This window comes from Mus caroli, unplaced genomic scaffold, assembly GCF_978045245.1.
Source record: "Mus caroli unplaced genomic scaffold, Mus_caroli_1 scaffold_4, whole genome shotgun sequence".
NCBI lineage: Eukaryota > Metazoa > Chordata > Mammalia > Rodentia > Muridae > Mus > Mus caroli.
Genome location: NW_028227259.1, coordinates 126760413 through 126773202, shown reverse-complemented (window position 1 = coordinate 126773202; position 12790 = coordinate 126760413). Strand labels below are relative to the sequence as shown.

The following is a 12790-nucleotide window of genomic DNA, read 5'->3' as shown; positions in this document are numbered from 1 at the left end:
TCCCCCTTTCTTCCCTCTCCTCTTTTTCCCTCCCCTTCCTTTCTTTTCCTTCCCTCTCCCTTTTCCCTTCCCTTCCCATTTTTCTCATGACTTTTGTTTGTCTCTTACACTTGACCTTAGCCAAGAGGCTGGGAATCAGTGTGTCGTGGATGAATGGTGGCCTAGGTTGATGCAAGTACACCAAAGGTGGACTGGTGTCACAGATATTTGTGAGCTACCATGTGGTCGCTGGGAATCAAACCTGAGTCCTTTGCAGGAACAGCAGGTGTTTCTAGCCTCTGAGCCATCTCTCCAGCCCCTTTTCCTGACCTTTTTAATGTCAGGCTATTCTACATATACCTTCAATTTAGATAACTTTTAAATATTCTTAGTGTTTTAGAAGAGTTTTAGAAGAGAGCATATTTGCTTTATTAACATTCATGAAATGTACAAAACATACCATACTCCTCTGCAACATACTCCTCTGACAGAAGTAAATCTCTTCAACCACTAATTTATTATTCTTGGTGTTTTGTTTTGTTTTGTTTAATGATAGAAACTCCGGGAAAAACAGAAAGCTGTACGAGAAAGTCATGGTCCAAACATGAAGCAAGCAAAAATGTGGCGTGATCTTGAACAACTGATGGAATGCAAAAAACAGTGCTTTCTAAAGCAGCAAAGCCCAGCTTCCATCGGCCAGGTAATTCAAGAGGGCGGAGAGGACCGGCTGGTTCTCTGAGCCCTGTGTCGGCTGGGCTTAAGTCGCATCTGCGTAATGTGTTTTCTTCTCGGAAGTGACTTATTCATCCTTTGCTTTCAGACTAGCCGTCCCTTCTCAGTTGTCTTGGAAATGAAGTGAAGGCAGATGAGGTTTTAAAGGTCTTTTTAACTGCAGGAGAGGCTTTCGTTGTTTGTTTAGCTTAGCCGTCTAGTGGTGTCTCCTGAGTTTTATGGGAAAGGGCTAAGTTTGCTCTCTGTAATGTAAGCATGTGTCCATTAAGAACCACGTAGCTTCTCAGGCTGTGAGGACTGATGGAGTAGTGTTCTTCTCAGTCCGTTTCTGACTTGGAGGACTCTTCCAGGAACTAGGAGCTCCTCTGAAGAAGGGTTGTCTGAAGTCAGCAGTCGCTACAGTTTCACTTTAGTTTCTTTCTCTTCTATAAAATACAAACCAGTTAATGTTGTGAAAAGCAATTGTGATGTTCATGTGATTGCAAAGGAAATAAAGCCTGCAACCTGTCATGGCTGTTGATCTGAAAGAACATAGTTGTGTCAAGATTTTTTAAAAGTATTTTATAACATTCATGTCTCATCTCAGGATTCTCACTCATTTTCATCAAATGTAGACTTCATAGTACAATACTTGCATTGTCCTGAGGACTGTTATTATAAATATAAAAATTGTCATAAAATATAGATGCAACATAGGCTGGAAAGCTAACGCAGGATTCCTAGTGAAATTAAGAATCTCATGTGCTCCCAACCTCTGTTCCATGTGGACTACATACTTAAAGATTTCTTCGGTTTTCATTAAAGAAAGATATTAAACTTGTGTGTTCTCTTTTACTTCATTTTTGCTTCAATCTGTGTTTCAAAATGTCTTTAGAGTCAAAAACCCAGACTTTAAATTGTTAGTATGTCCTTTGTAGGCTAGTTCTTTTTAACTACCCTTGAAAAAAAATCTAATGAAAATTTGTATTGTGTAAAATATACAGACATGGATCTCTTTGTCCCAAGTTTAATCTACTCTTAATATTTGTTTGAAAGCTTTTTTGTTAGTAATCAGAATCTCAGTGTCCACCTCTGCTCTCCACACATCCGTGTACACACACACATACAAACACATACACAGGCGCGTGCACGCGCACACAGAGAGAGAGAGAGAGAGAGAGAGAGAGAGAGAGAGAGAGAGAGAGAGAGAGAGAGAGAAGGGGAGGGGAAGAAGGAGAGGATGAGCATTCCGGTGGCTGTGGCTGAGTCTGGTCCTCAGTTTGTTTGCCCTCTGGGCAGTGTCAACTCCCAGCATTGTCCTTCCTCCCTTTGGTAGATGGGAAGCTCAAAGAGGAAAGGCTGTGTGTTAGTGTATGTGTATGGAAAGAAACCCTTCTTAATTCAGTAATCATTTTTGGACACCAAGGTAGATTATGCTCCTGTCAGATCAGCTGTAGGCTTGGCATGTTTTTAGTAGTATAAAATGCTCCATTAGCCAGAATGTGAATTCTGTAACAAATACTTGAAAGACTAGATGGCATTTCAGAAAGGCACTTTACTCCCCAGAGGAAACCTCACAAGGTCGTTATACCTAGAGGCTAATCTGGTTTTTAGCCCCATACTCGTCATTCTCTTTTTAGGTTCTGGAATTGAGAAGGGCAGCCCCAGGCCCACTTCAGATTCTGATTGATTCTCACATTCCACCTTTACTCTGCGCAGAGCAAGTGTGTGGGTTACACACCAAGGCAAAGCAGAACATCCTTATCACTTCAAGAAAAGCAAAGTGGAAAAACCTCTAAAAGAACAAGTTATTTATAGCTTTTACGTAACATTGGACACTTAGTAACTCGGCTTAATGGGTTTCATGCAGACTTCCCTTCCACTCGCCCATGACTTGATTGGAACATTAAGAAGCTTTGACTAACCCTGACAGTTTTTGACAGCTTGTACTTAGTAAAGAAGAGCTTGCTCCATTATTTTCTTTCAAGGTTAATATGCTAACCGGCTAATTGATGAGCGCACTTAATCATTTTAGAAAATAATTGTGTCTTTCACATGATGGCCCAAATAAAGGAGAAAAATGTCGCCTGCGAATCTGCCTCTGCGGTCAGCTTTCCTTCTCTGGGGCTTGGGCTGCTAGCTGTTGTGAGGACTTTGACTGTCAGTGGCAACGCCCTCTTGCTCACTATTGGTTCAGGAAATAATCCTGTAAATATGCCCTTTAAGAAGAATCTAGAAGTCGGATGTACTTCCTGTTACAATTGGCTGAATTCAAGGTCACACTTTGCAGTGCTGGGGAGCAGGCTAGAAGACCTCAGAACACTGGAGAATGAAGGGAAAGGACCCAGAGACTGTGAACCGGCTAGCTTTCCCTTCAGGCTGCTGCTGGCTGCTGCCTTGCTTTAATTCAGGAGGCAGCAATTCTAAAACAAGCCATTGAGTCACACTTGTTTTTAATTGATATTTGTCATTCTGCTGAATTCTTAGCATGCGTGACATTTATACTTTTTTTTTGGAAAATTTTAAGGTCTATGCAGTTTCCAAGTGAATTTCTTAAGTTTTTAATGCTAAGATGATAACAAGCATTTTTTAAAATAATTTTGAGTAAAATAAGAGGCTATATATGCACTCAAACTAAAAATGCGTAAATTGGCAGGATTCTTGGATTTGAATTGGGGGGCGTGGGGGATGCATCATGAGTAACACAGAAAAAGCTGTCTTCACAGAGGCAAAGTTTATATTAAAAAATAACTGTGTTTCTCAGAGAAACCTCATCTCACACAGGTCCTCGCCCAGCGCTGGTGAATAACAGGTTTGTTCCCACAAAGAGTTCTAGGTGCTTACATCATGCCTCTGGCTTGGCAGAAAGGGGTTTGCCTCTGGGAGCAGGTAATGGGTGCCCACTCCGACGCCTGGCCTTCCCATAACCTGCTTGCCCACAGTTGGGCACTGTTGTGGTGTGGGAGGTGTGAAGCATGTGTACTGCACTATCTTCAGACAGTCTCCAGCAGCCAGGAAAGAGACAGAGCTGCACCTTTGTCACCGGTGTAATTACCTCTGTCCTCATGCTGACCGAGGCCTCCCTCCGTCTCCCCTAAACGAGGGCAGTCTAATTAGAGTTGTTTGCGGTGGCAGCTAGGCATGTGGTGACTGTTTCGTCTGGGGAGGGTAGAGATGGATCATTAAAGGTGCTCTGTGTGTTTTGATGTTTGACTCTTCTGTCTTAAGACAGTCTTCTTTAAAAAAACAAAGCAAGTTCACTGGGCAAGAATATGGCTTATTCTTACCCAGTCCTTGCAAAAGAAATAAAAAAATAAAACCCAGAGTCCAAATAAGTAGGGGTTTTTTTTGTTTTGTTTTCTTGGGTTTTTTTGTTTGTTTGTTTGTTTGTTTGTTTTTGCTTTTTTTTTTTTTTTTTTTTTGAGAGGCCTGGACAAACACGTGCTTTCTGCTCCCAAGCTCCCTCTTTTGGCAAACTGGGAGTACTTTCCTGGTCACTGGTCATTGCACAATTTCCTTTCTAGAACCAGAGAGCCTTGCGTCACTAAGCTAAGGTTTGCTGCTATGGAAATTCACAATTCAGAATATGGGGGAAATGAAGGATTCCTGCTTCCCAGTGAGGTCTTAAGTTTCCACTTGAGTTCGGGGTGTGACAGTCGGTCCCTGTGAGTTGCTGTTTAGTGTAGCACTTGGTGGGTAGCTTTGAGATCAGCAGAGAACAGCAGGCTCTGGTGCTTGAATGACTCACCCGCATCTTCCTTTGTTGGAGGGACCTCCGAGGGAGCCCTGCCAGCCACCGCAAAGCTGGTCTGCTGCTGCTCTTGCAGCAGATTGCCTTCCTGCTCTGAAGACGACGAGCTGCAATGCAGCTCCCTCCTTAAAGAGGCTCGGGCACAGTTCTGCGGTATCCAAGGATGGACTTAACTAAACAAAGGAACAAATTAGCAGATACTATCTCCCAGAGCTCTGCAGTCATGATAAAGAAGAAAGGGAATGAACCGTTGCTGAGTGCCAGGCGTGTGTCAGGCATAGTCCCAGAAGTTTCTGTGGGGAAGCAAGGTGATGCTCACAATGAGGCAGACCAGGTAGACTTCACACTATGACCCAGGCGATGACTGTGGCAGAGCCTGCATCCAAGACCTATGTTCTTAATTGCTGCCTTGGTGCAGAGTCTGTTGTAAACAGTACTTATTTGTAAACAAGTTGGTGTCTGTTTCTGAACTATTGCATGCATTAAATTCTGTATGGTGACATAAACTTAGAGGACCTTGTTAAAGAATGGATCTGGGGCCTGGAGAGATGGCTCAGTGGTTAAAAGGACTGGCTGCTCTTGCAGAGGACCTGGGTTCAATTCCCAACACCCACATGGTGGTTCACAACCATCTGTAATTTTTTAAATACAAACAAACAAACAAACAAAACAAAACATAATAAGTGAGACTACAAGATATGCTTATTACATTTATTCAACCAAAATTATTTTGACTACTTTATAAACATCTCTTGCCATTTTTTTTTTTAAAAGTGCCAAGACACAGCTTCTTTCTGAACTGGAGAATATTTACTTATCTATAAGTATTATCTTCTGTGTGTGACTCTTTACTAAGTTCCAAAATGTAAAATCTGCACGACCTCATTTTTGCTCTAAAAACCTCATAGCCAGACAGGCACGGTGGCTGAGCAGGTAAAGACTTGCCACCAAGCCAGGTGATCTGAGATGGCCCTTCAAACCCTTATGGAAATGAAAGTTGTATACACAATAAATGGAATTTTCCAAACACACAGACTCTACATAGAAAAGTAATGCTATATATTTTGAATGGTTTGAGGAATAATTTTAAAAAGAGGTGAGGCATGTCTAGATTTGCAAGACTGTGTTAAGATTTTATGGAAATCTGATGAAAGTTTTATGGGAAAAAAATGGAAGCTATACAAACATTTAAGGCCTGGAGAGATGCTCTACAGTTACGAGCACTGGCTGCTCTTACGGAGGGCCTGGCTCGGGTTCCCAGCACCTGAGTGGAGGCTTCTGACTACCTCCAGCATTGTAGCAACTGATATCCTTTTTCTCTTCTCCTGGAGCACCATACACACAGTCCACATACAGACATGCAGGAGCACGGACACACGTACATACAAACACAAGAGCACACCCATGATAAGTTTAAAATTCACTTAAGGATATGTATGGCATGTTCAGGAAATGATGAGAGATCTCAGTGTGTGGCTGGGTTGCCTTGCCTTGGGAGAGAACGGGACACCAGTATGTGTTAAGCTCCTGTGTTCTGTACACCAGTCCCTCCTGACCCACAGATCTGATTTTTGATACTTCAGTTGCATTTGATCAGCTGTACTCCAAAACTTATCAATGAAAAACGTCCTAATAAGTCATAAACTTGAACTAACTTTTATCATAGTATCTGATTTTAAATCATATTTTATTCTTACTGTCATTAAGTTAAAATTTATCATATGTGTGAATGTATAGAGAAAACGGTATACAATAAGAAGGATGGTTTGGCACTGCCTTTGGCCTCAAGGTTGCACCAGGGGGCCTCTGAGCTACACTATAGGAAAAGGCACAGGAGACTAAAAGGTGTGTCTGCAGGATTAAACAGACCTAAAATACGTTGAGCATCAGTAAACATCCAGACCTTATAGCCAGGTGTTAAATATGCTGGTGCTGGGGAAGTTCAGTCAAAACAGGCATCTAGACTATTCCTCCCTAAGCCCCTCCCACTCTGGAGAGCTCTTTCTCAGTTTTCCCAACTAAATCTATGCTTATTCTGCTTTTAAAACAAAACAAACAAACACAAAACCCCCAAGCATCTGGATCCGGCACAGTGGTTTATACCTACTGTCCTACTTCTTGGGAGCTGAAGCAAGACAAGAGGGCCCATAGCTCAGGAGTTCAATACCAGCCTGGGCAATGATGAGATAAAAGTGGGTGGAGATGTGGCAAACTGAAGAAGTGAAAAGATCAAAAACCAGGGATCTAAGGAAGACCAGAAGATGAAAAAAAGCCAAGGGGGCTTCCTTAACGAGATGGGGACTGACTGAGCTGGAGGTGACATGCATAGGAGAAAAGCATGAAGTCTAGGTATGAATACAAGCAACGGGGCCCACAATAGAAATGGCTTACAGTGCTTGTTTAGCTAATAAGCAGAACTACCCCAGATTTCCTGAAAACTACACTATTTCAAGATATCAACATGTATTACAGAGAGCAGAACTCCACTGGCCTTCCAGACACTCACTTTGTGACTTATGTTGGGTGGAGGGCACTGCTATCCTTTTGGGGTTTAAGAGCGCTAAGGAACCAATGCAGAAATCAAAAGGAAGAAAAGCCCTTTTGGCTGAGTAATCTCTGGCCCGCCCAATGAAGAGGGACACCCATGACTCCACCTCTTCTGGAAGCACGTGTAGAATCTGACTTGGAGAGGAGCAAGGATTCCATGGGGTGTATGAAACCTCCAGAAGAGAATTATCCTGTGGTACAAGCCAGAGCCTACCGGGGATGAGGGAGGGGCTGCTGGGAACCAGATGGCGAGAGCTCTGCACTGCAGCTCCAGTGATTGATGGGCAGCTCCAGTGATTGATTGATGGGCAGCTCCAGTGATTGATGGGCAGCTCCTGTGATTGATTGATGGGCAGCCCCAAGTCTCCTGTGGTCTTGGTCCTCTATCTGTCCCAGCTTCCTTATAGACTGTTGATGAAATGGAGGTTCTCTATGTAGAGAACACGTGATCATCTGGGGCTTAACCGCGGAGTTGGGAGGAGCAGTATAGACAGGCAGCCAGTTAATCTGTTTATTATATTAAGGGGAGGAGGGTATTTTCACACCAATGCAAAGACCCAGCCTTTAAGGAGGTATCATCCAATCTTTTTTATAAAAGAATTATATGTAACAGTTGGGATTTGTGTGTGTGTGAAAAAAGATTTGATCATTCTAAAGAATTTAGCTAAGGAACAGAATATCTCAAAGGGATATTTTTGTGGGAAAGATTTTTATAAGTTTATATGATTTCCTGTGTTTAAAAAAGAAATGGGAGCTGGTGTCTCACAGTGCTTGATTTCTTTCCCTTGAGAGTCAGGAGAGTTTTCATAGGAACAATCACAGCACTGCCAGGGAGAGCCCTAGCCATCAAGAAGACCACTTGCCAGGGACTTGGCCGTGTCAAACAAATGTTCAGCTTCTATTCTGACACTTCTCGAAGAATTTGATTGAAACTGTATATGTCCAGATAACACTCAGCAAAGTGGCCTTCTTACATTTGTTTCAAGATATATTTGGCAACAAGAGAGATGACCTTGGACTCAGCTGCTTTTCCAATTTAGGACTTCTCCCTGGGTCTACTGCACAATACTCCCCAACACTGCAAATTCACCGAATGGAAAAACATTCTTGTTACTCTGTGCCGTAAGTCCTGGGACGGATGGAGGACATTTCCCCCTAGCAGTATGTTCTGCCTTTAAAGACGGGCTGTTGTTTGTCCACAAACTCTATGTTGGCTTTCCAACCATCTACTTCAAAATACAGTCAGGGAGCACATTTGTTCTTCATCAGAACACCTTTTGCTAGTCTAAATTGAGCTGAACTTGGGTTTTAAAATATTTTAGCTCGTAAGAAATAAAAACCAGCCAACCTTAACCCTTTGCATTTGTTCTCTGGCCTTCGAAGTCTGGTTTGAAGCCAGAGTTCATAGCAGCTTGATGTAAGGTCTAAAGAAGATGTCAGAGGCATCGAGGGCCCCTTCTAAGGTTATGACCACCCGTCCAGGATGGCAGTAGAAGTCCTAGTGGTCCAACTTCCAGCCCAATGCCAACGTTAGCTTCCAACTGAATCTGCAGTTTGCCTGTGGAGGTGGATGGCTGGTCCTCTCTTCACAGTGACAGCCTCTCAGATGCTATTTTGCATATTTTAAAGGCAATTCCTTTTTCAGTTGTTGTCATGGCCTTTAAAAGTTTTGTTTAGATTTGCTTATTTTATTTTACATGTGTCAGTGTTTTACCTGCATGTATCTCTGTGTACTACGTGCATGTCTGGTGCCCACAGCAATCAGATGGGATTGTTGGAGTTCCTAGTTCAGGGACTCGTGAGCCACCATGTGAGTGCTGGGAACTGAACCCAGGTCCTCCACAAGAGCAGTCAGTGCTCTTAACCACTGCCCTTATCATGGTTCTAATTTGTGATATAAATAGCCTCCTTGATAAGGTGTATTTATTTTTAAGCAAATAAGAATTACAGTCTGATTATTGTTTTACCTAGCATATCATCAGGGATAGTACAGTCTGAGGTTACTTAGCATGTCATCAGGGATAGAATCATCTATTTTTGTATGGCTTCCTAGTGTGTTACGGGCAATCAGAGCATTTACAGAGACGGTTATGTTGTGGGCAACAGTCTCCAGCACACACGGTACGTTAATTTCTACTAAGATGCTATGCACACCCATACCGCATGTGGAAATAAAGACGCCATATTGTAATATTGTAAGGATAGCTGGTTCGCAAGAATTCCCTGTTGTTTGCTTTGGAATCAAGCATTGCGTCAGCTGTTAGCCACAAGGTAAATGATCTTGACTGGATAGAAAGTCAACACAAAATTCATACCTATGATACTTTTCAAAGATGGCCCTTCCCATCTGATGCCGGGCTCATCCGCAGTATTTAATTATGACAGATGGTTACATCAGCCTTACTTTGTAATTTCCCAACTTGAAAGCTGAAAACGTTTCTTGTTTAATCCTTTCCTCCTCTACAAAAAACAAGCTTCGCATGGCGGGCGGCTGCCCTGTGTACATTTCCATTATTGTATTGATGTTGAACCAGGGCAGTGGCTAAAGTCACTCCACTGACCCAATTAAGCAAATAAGAGCTTGTGGTTGCCCGGGCTGATTGATCTGCGCAGGATACGCAGTGAAGTTTCCTTTTCCTGGTTCGAGAGACTCCTCCTATTGCATAACTTGTGAACTGTGATTTGAGTGATACAGAAAAGGAAAATAAAGATGTTCTACAAAATGTTCCCGAGATCTGGAGTGCTTAGAGGAAAATTTTCATAAGGAGCAGGCCCCCAGAAGGATAGAATTTTATATGAAGTTAGAAAAATGTGGAGTTTGCCAAATGTTTTTCAGATAACGTTGTTTTTCAAAAATACACATTTTCCTCACCAAACCCAGGGTTTCACACCTGCTAGGCAGGTACCCTCTAGTCTGAGTCACATCCTCGGTCTTTCTCATCCTTTCTCCAAAATTACACACAGGGCTGAGGATACGGGTCACGGGTGAAGTGTACAGTCTTTGTGCCCCAGGTCCTGGGTTCGATCCCCAGGAATGGAATAAGCAAGCAAAAGCCCACAAACCTTTCAGCCTTAGACTTGAAGCATCACTGTGGTTTAGGAGGTCTGACTGTTTTAAGGGCCCCATTCTCCAGCTCTTCTTGTTTTCAGATTCTCTTGGCCAAGTAGGTATTGTCAGAATTCAATGGGAACAAGCACCTCTCTATTATCTCCCATCATCTTGTGATGAAGGAGTTCCAGAACTGGGGGGTTAGCATGTATCTCTAAGCTCGTTTAATGTGTGTCTTCCAGAGATGGAACCCGTGCCGTCCTCAGATTGATGAAGAGTCTGGTGTTTCCCCAAATACGCAAAGCCCTGCCTAACCAGTAGTTTCTAAAACATTTTTAGACTTCCTTATTTTATGTGTATGAGTGTTTTTGCTAGCACGTGTGTGCATCATGTGTTCATCTGGTGCTTTCAGAGGTCAGAAGATGGTGTTGGATGGTTGTGAGCCATGACGGGTGCTGGGAACCAGACCCTGGTCCTCTGGAAGAGCAGCACGTGCTCTTAACCACCGAGCTGTTTATTCTCCACAGACCTAAAGGCTTCTTTTACTTTTTCCCATCCTGCCTGTACATCTTATCTCAATCTTTTGATACAAGAGTCCATATTTGTTTACTTAAGGAGGCAGGCCTAGTGTGTGTTCATTTTAAAAATCTTAATTTTTTTTTCCTGACCCTTTCCATCGTTTTTCTTTACGTGCCATACAGTTATGTGTGGGTCCATGTGAGGTCATGTGGGGGGAGGGTTGCATATGTGTGTTGAGTGAATGCACATGCAAGTTGAGGCCAGAGGTCACATGACTGCAACAGGCCAGATTCAGGTCCCCATAGACTTGTGGGGCAAGCCCTCTACTGACAGACTGACCTCCCAGATGGGACACCCTTTAGTGGTAGTTGCTTTTGTTTGCTGTTTTTGCTGTTGTTGTTGTTGTTTTTACTCCTGTATTTTTCCTCCCTGTTCATGTGTATCAGATGGTTCTTATAATTCAAATCTTTCGATCTTCTCCCTATAGACAGCTTCTTACAGCTAAGTGACTCTGGAACATCTCTCAGAAATGTTTTCTATTTTTAAGGACATAGAAGCCATGTATGGTGGCGTCCACCTGTAAGCCCGGCACGGGGGAGACCGAGACAGAAGGATTAGCAGTTTGAGACCAGCATTGGGCTATGTGGCAAGACCATGTCTCAAAAACAATAAGCCAACCCCCAAAAGGAGTGAGAGCCCTGAGGAGGCCTGTGTGGCTCAGACAGTCTGAAGAGCACAGCACATGTGCACACTAACAACCACTTTTAAGGGTGAGTCAGTACTGTGAGGTGAATAAAACTTAAAAATATGTGCTCTGTGTAACAAAAGTTCAGGTAGCAGAGAATACATGATTTAAAAAAAAAAATTGGGCCGTAGGCCAAGGTGTGATGGTGCACGCCTTTAGTCCCAGCACTCAGAAGGCAGAGGCAAGTGGATCTCCATGAGTTTGAGGCCGGCCTGGTCTACATAGCAAGTTCCAGGAGAGCCAGAACTACATAGACCGTGTCTCAAAAAAAAAAAGAACCCAGGCCCAGCAACATGGCCGAGTGTGTAAGAAATGTTTGCCGTGCAAACCTGGCGAACTGAGTTGGATCACACCGGAACCAAGAACAAGGTAAGAAAGAGTAATTGCCTCTACAGAGGTAACCCTCTAAGCACCGTACCCACGGCTTAGCACTGCATCCACGTACACACAGTGATCAATTAAAATTTCAAATGAATAAAGTTCTAAGGGAACTTGAGCATAGTGGCGCATTCGTGGAATGCATGGTGAAGTGGTGGACCCGAGGGTTAAGAGCGCCCTGTTGGGGTAGAGAAGAGGAGGTGTATCTGGATAGGGTGGGGGAGGGGTAATATCAAACAGGTCCATCATTCTCAAAGAACTGATCAAGAAATACTTTAAGTCCGGGTGATGGTGCCACACGCCTTTAATCCCAGCACTTGGGAGGCAGAGGCAGGCAGATTTCTGAGTTCGAGGCCAGCCTGGTCTACAAAGTGAGTTCCAGGACAGCCAGGGCTACACAGAGAAACCGAGTCTTTTAAACAAACAAACAAACAAACAAAAACCCTTAAATATTTTTAAAAGGAACGTCCTATTTCAAGATAGAAATAATAAATAGGGCCAAATTGTGGCTGAGAAAGCCAGTCCCAGTGTGCATTTCCTCCAGCTGTGCATCACAGCACCTCACTGGCTCCAGCTGTACATCACAGCACCTCATGGCTGGCTGTCGGCTTCCCTAGGCGAGGTGTGCTAATGCTACAGTATCTCTCTGAGGATCATAGGGTTACAGAATTTGTAATTAGCCAAGTGTGGCAGTTCCTGCCTTTAATCCCAGCTCTCAAGAGTTAGAGCCAACCTCATCTACATAGTTCCAGGCCAGCCAGGGCTACACAGTGAGAGCCTGTCTCAAAAAGCCAACCAGACAAGCCAGTTACCTATTATCTCGCTCAGAGGTCGACAGCTTCGTGCTCAGTATTCTTTCTATGAAATCTATTTTTAATAAATAATGAAAGCAGCTAGTGGTATTATATTTCCAAATAATGTATTTTTTATGAAAAAACAAACAAACCTGAAAGTCGGATGCTGAAGCTGTCAGTGGTGACACTCACTTAGCGTGCGTGCGACCCTAAACTTGACCTGTCACCCAGGGAGAGAACGATGACGACTGAGCTACTCTGTGAGCTTTCCCATTGAGATGCCGTGGAACGGGTCCTCTGCCAACCTTTTAAGATCA

The 12790-nt window shown here is 43.3% G+C and overlaps 1 protein-coding gene across 4 annotated transcripts in view; it reads left to right on the top strand.

Annotated features, from left to right (window-relative positions):
* Positions 1 to 11339, top strand: part of Ift81 (intraflagellar transport 81) — a 73610-nt gene extending 62271 nt beyond the window's left edge. For 2 of the 4 annotated variants that reach the window (XM_085837132.1, XM_021162438.3), the window contains exons 19-20: positions 536 to 679; positions 2331 to 2504. In XM_085837132.1, coding sequence (XP_085693258.1) covers positions 536 to 679; positions 2331 to 2489 — 303 coding nt within the window. In that variant the 3' untranslated portion in view covers positions 2490 to 2504. Of the gene's footprint in view, positions 1 to 535; positions 1532 to 2330; positions 2505 to 11103 lie in introns of those variants that run through there. The other 2 variants (XM_021162439.3, XM_021162437.3) reach the window with 2 other exon arrangements.
* Positions 11340 to 12790: the final 1451 nt, after the last annotated feature.